The sequence below is a fragment of the Aulonocara stuartgranti genome (assembly GCF_965226115.1).
Source record: "Aulonocara stuartgranti genome assembly, chromosome: 11".
Taxonomy (NCBI): domain Eukaryota; kingdom Metazoa; phylum Chordata; class Actinopteri; order Cichliformes; family Cichlidae; genus Aulonocara; species Aulonocara stuartgranti.
The window spans coordinates 1410001-1412500 of NC_138947.1; the positions used below are offsets into that span (position 1 = coordinate 1410001).

General features: G+C 49.6%; 1 protein-coding gene across 1 annotated transcript in view; it reads left to right on the forward strand.

Moving 5' to 3' along the window:
• The window catches only part of nek11 (NIMA-related kinase 11), a gene marked incomplete at its 5' end in the record, with an annotated part of 58902 nt that overhangs the window by 30567 nt on the left and 25835 nt on the right, over positions 1 to 2500 (forward strand). Inside the window, 3 exons of the mRNA XM_082552918.1 lie at positions 1 to 147; positions 264 to 323; positions 402 to 480. The exon at positions 1 to 147 is cut by the window's left edge and continues 3 nt beyond it. Coding sequence (XP_082409044.1) covers positions 1 to 147; positions 264 to 323; positions 402 to 480 — 286 coding nt within the window. The remainder of the gene's footprint in view (positions 148 to 263; positions 324 to 401; positions 481 to 2500) is intronic.

The following is a 2500-nucleotide window of genomic DNA, read 5'->3' on the forward strand; positions in this document are numbered from 1 at the left end:
TCTGGGCTGCCTCCTCTACCAGATGTGCAGCCTGACTCACGCCTTCCGGGGTCCAAACTTCCTGTCTGTGGTGATGAAGATCGTGGAGGGAGACACGCCAGCGCTGCCCGCCGCCTACTCTCCAGATCTGAACTCTGTCATGCGGAGGTGAGGAGGACGTCAGGCTAGCTGCTCGGTGAAGTCTCCCAGGCTGCTTTCACGTTAATATGCAAACACCAGGCTGTCCGCAGGTCTCTTTTGGTAAAAGAAGTTTTGATCCTCAGATCATCACCGAGACAGAGAGTGCACCCGTCTCCTCCTGTCCCAGCATTGTCCTCTGTCAGGTGCTATGAATTTACCCGAGTGTGTCACTGACTCTGAGCTCGCATTAACCAGCTGCTGTTTGTCTCTGTGTGAACCAGGATGCTGCAGAAACAACCAACATCCAGACCGACGGCGGCTGAGATCCTCAAGAGCACATTCATGGAAGAGAACATGCAGGTTGGATTCTTTATTTAAGCATTTCCTCAGCACCAGGTGAGCTGCAGGTATCTGAGCAGAGACGTGAGCCTCCCACCCACTGTGTCATTCTAACAACACCTGTCTCCACCCCCTCAGCCCCAGCTGGCAGATGGCCCCGCCCCTCCCTGAGCCTGGTTCTGCTGGAGGTTTCTTCCTGTTAAAAGGAAGTTTTTCCTTCCCACTGTCACCAAGTGCTTGTTCATAGGGGGTCATGTGATTGTTGGGTCTCTATCAACTTAAAGCACCGTGAGGTGACTGCTGTTGCGTTTTGGTGCTAAATAGATAAAATTTAATTAAACTAAAAAATAATAATAATTAGTGAAATTCTAAGAAGCATCAGTTATATCCAATAAAGCTGTACAAATAAAAGCTCTATATAAATCTTACTGAGCAGAAATCAAACAGAATAAACATTTACAAGTCAAACAGGAACATTTTTAAATGTGTTGGTCTGTAGCTCCCGAGGTTTGGACATGAAAAGGTGAAAGCAGCTTCAGCGGTGAGTCGGAGGAACCCCCAAGGCCTGAAACAAGCTTTCAAACCCACAGAGAAGCTGAAACGTCACGTTTGCTGGGAGTTTCCTGCAAAGATGAAATGTCTGGTTGTCCCAAATGAGCCCAGGATGCTGCTCAGACACAGACTAAATAAAGTTCACAGTAAATCTCTTCAGCCAGAGCAAACGTGCTCCCGTGCAGTCCTCCAAAACCACTGCTGCATGCTGGTCGACATGCACGACCCGGCCTGTTAGGCGAATGCTGATTGGCTGAGAAGTGGGCCGAAACAGTGAGTGACAGCAGAGTTCACTGGGAGAAACCATCAAAGATTAAACAAACTTCAGCATGAGAGCAGCGACAGCAGCTGCAGGGACACTTTCATTCTCTTCAAAGCTTTCTGTGGCCACACACCGGCCGCACCACACGGTTTTGACTCCGCCCCCGTCGATAACAGACGCTCTCTGCAGGTAGACGGGTCATCAGAAACTGCATGACCACCACTGAACCATAATTTCCCCATTAGTTTAATGTCCTCTGAAGTGCTGAAAGCCTGTGTGTGTGTGTGTGTGTGTGTGTGTGTGTGTGTGCGCGTGTGTGTTATATAACAACATCACCCGTTTCCCATAACCCTTGCTGGAGGCTCAGTTCTTTGGATGTTTGGATGTTCGGGGAACTCGGCGAGAGATAACACATTATGGTTTTCATGGAGTGGGTTGCCATGGTTTCCACTGAAATATTATTATGTTAATGTTATTCCATACTGCAGCGTGGCACTCTGGGGCATCATGATGGCAGCTGAAGAGCTCCTGCAGCGCTCCGTAGCAGGTGACCCAGCTTTAATGTCTCCGAAGTCTGGGCAAATGTCCGGGGATAAGATCTGAGGAGTAACTGACACTTCCCAGAGTTTCATTTCACATAATGCTAGTCACAGTGCTGTGCACACAAATGATTAAATTAGAACACGCTGATAGATTTAACTCAACACTGAACCTACTTATTAAAAAATGATTCACACTCTGAGCTTTTGTCTCGCTGCCTTAAAGACGAAGCTTCCACTGAAGCCCCTCCACAGCGAGCAGAGAGCGTGACACCAGAGCAGGACGATCGAGGGAAATCACAAAGGAAGTGCAGACGCTGACAGCTGTTGGCATCGTTGGAGGGCGAACTAAAGCTTTATTGTTAATTCTGCGATATGTACGGGACGCAGACGGGATCCCAGCGGCGCTTCACCCAACCCAGCGCGTGTAACGCGAGTGAATCTAAATGAAATTAAACGAACTAGATTAAAGATATGAAACCAAATATGAGGTGTGGATGGCTGTCCCCACTCTGGCTCTCCTCAGGTTACACAGGAAGTAGGAGCGCCATGTTCCCGGCGGGCGTCCGTGCAGAGCCGACGACGGTGAGCGGAGGTGCTGGGTGTGTCGGTGACGTCCCAGGCGATTCCCCTGGCTCCCGACGAGACCCGGCGTTGTGTCGTTGTTGTGTGTCTGCAGTCAGCAGAG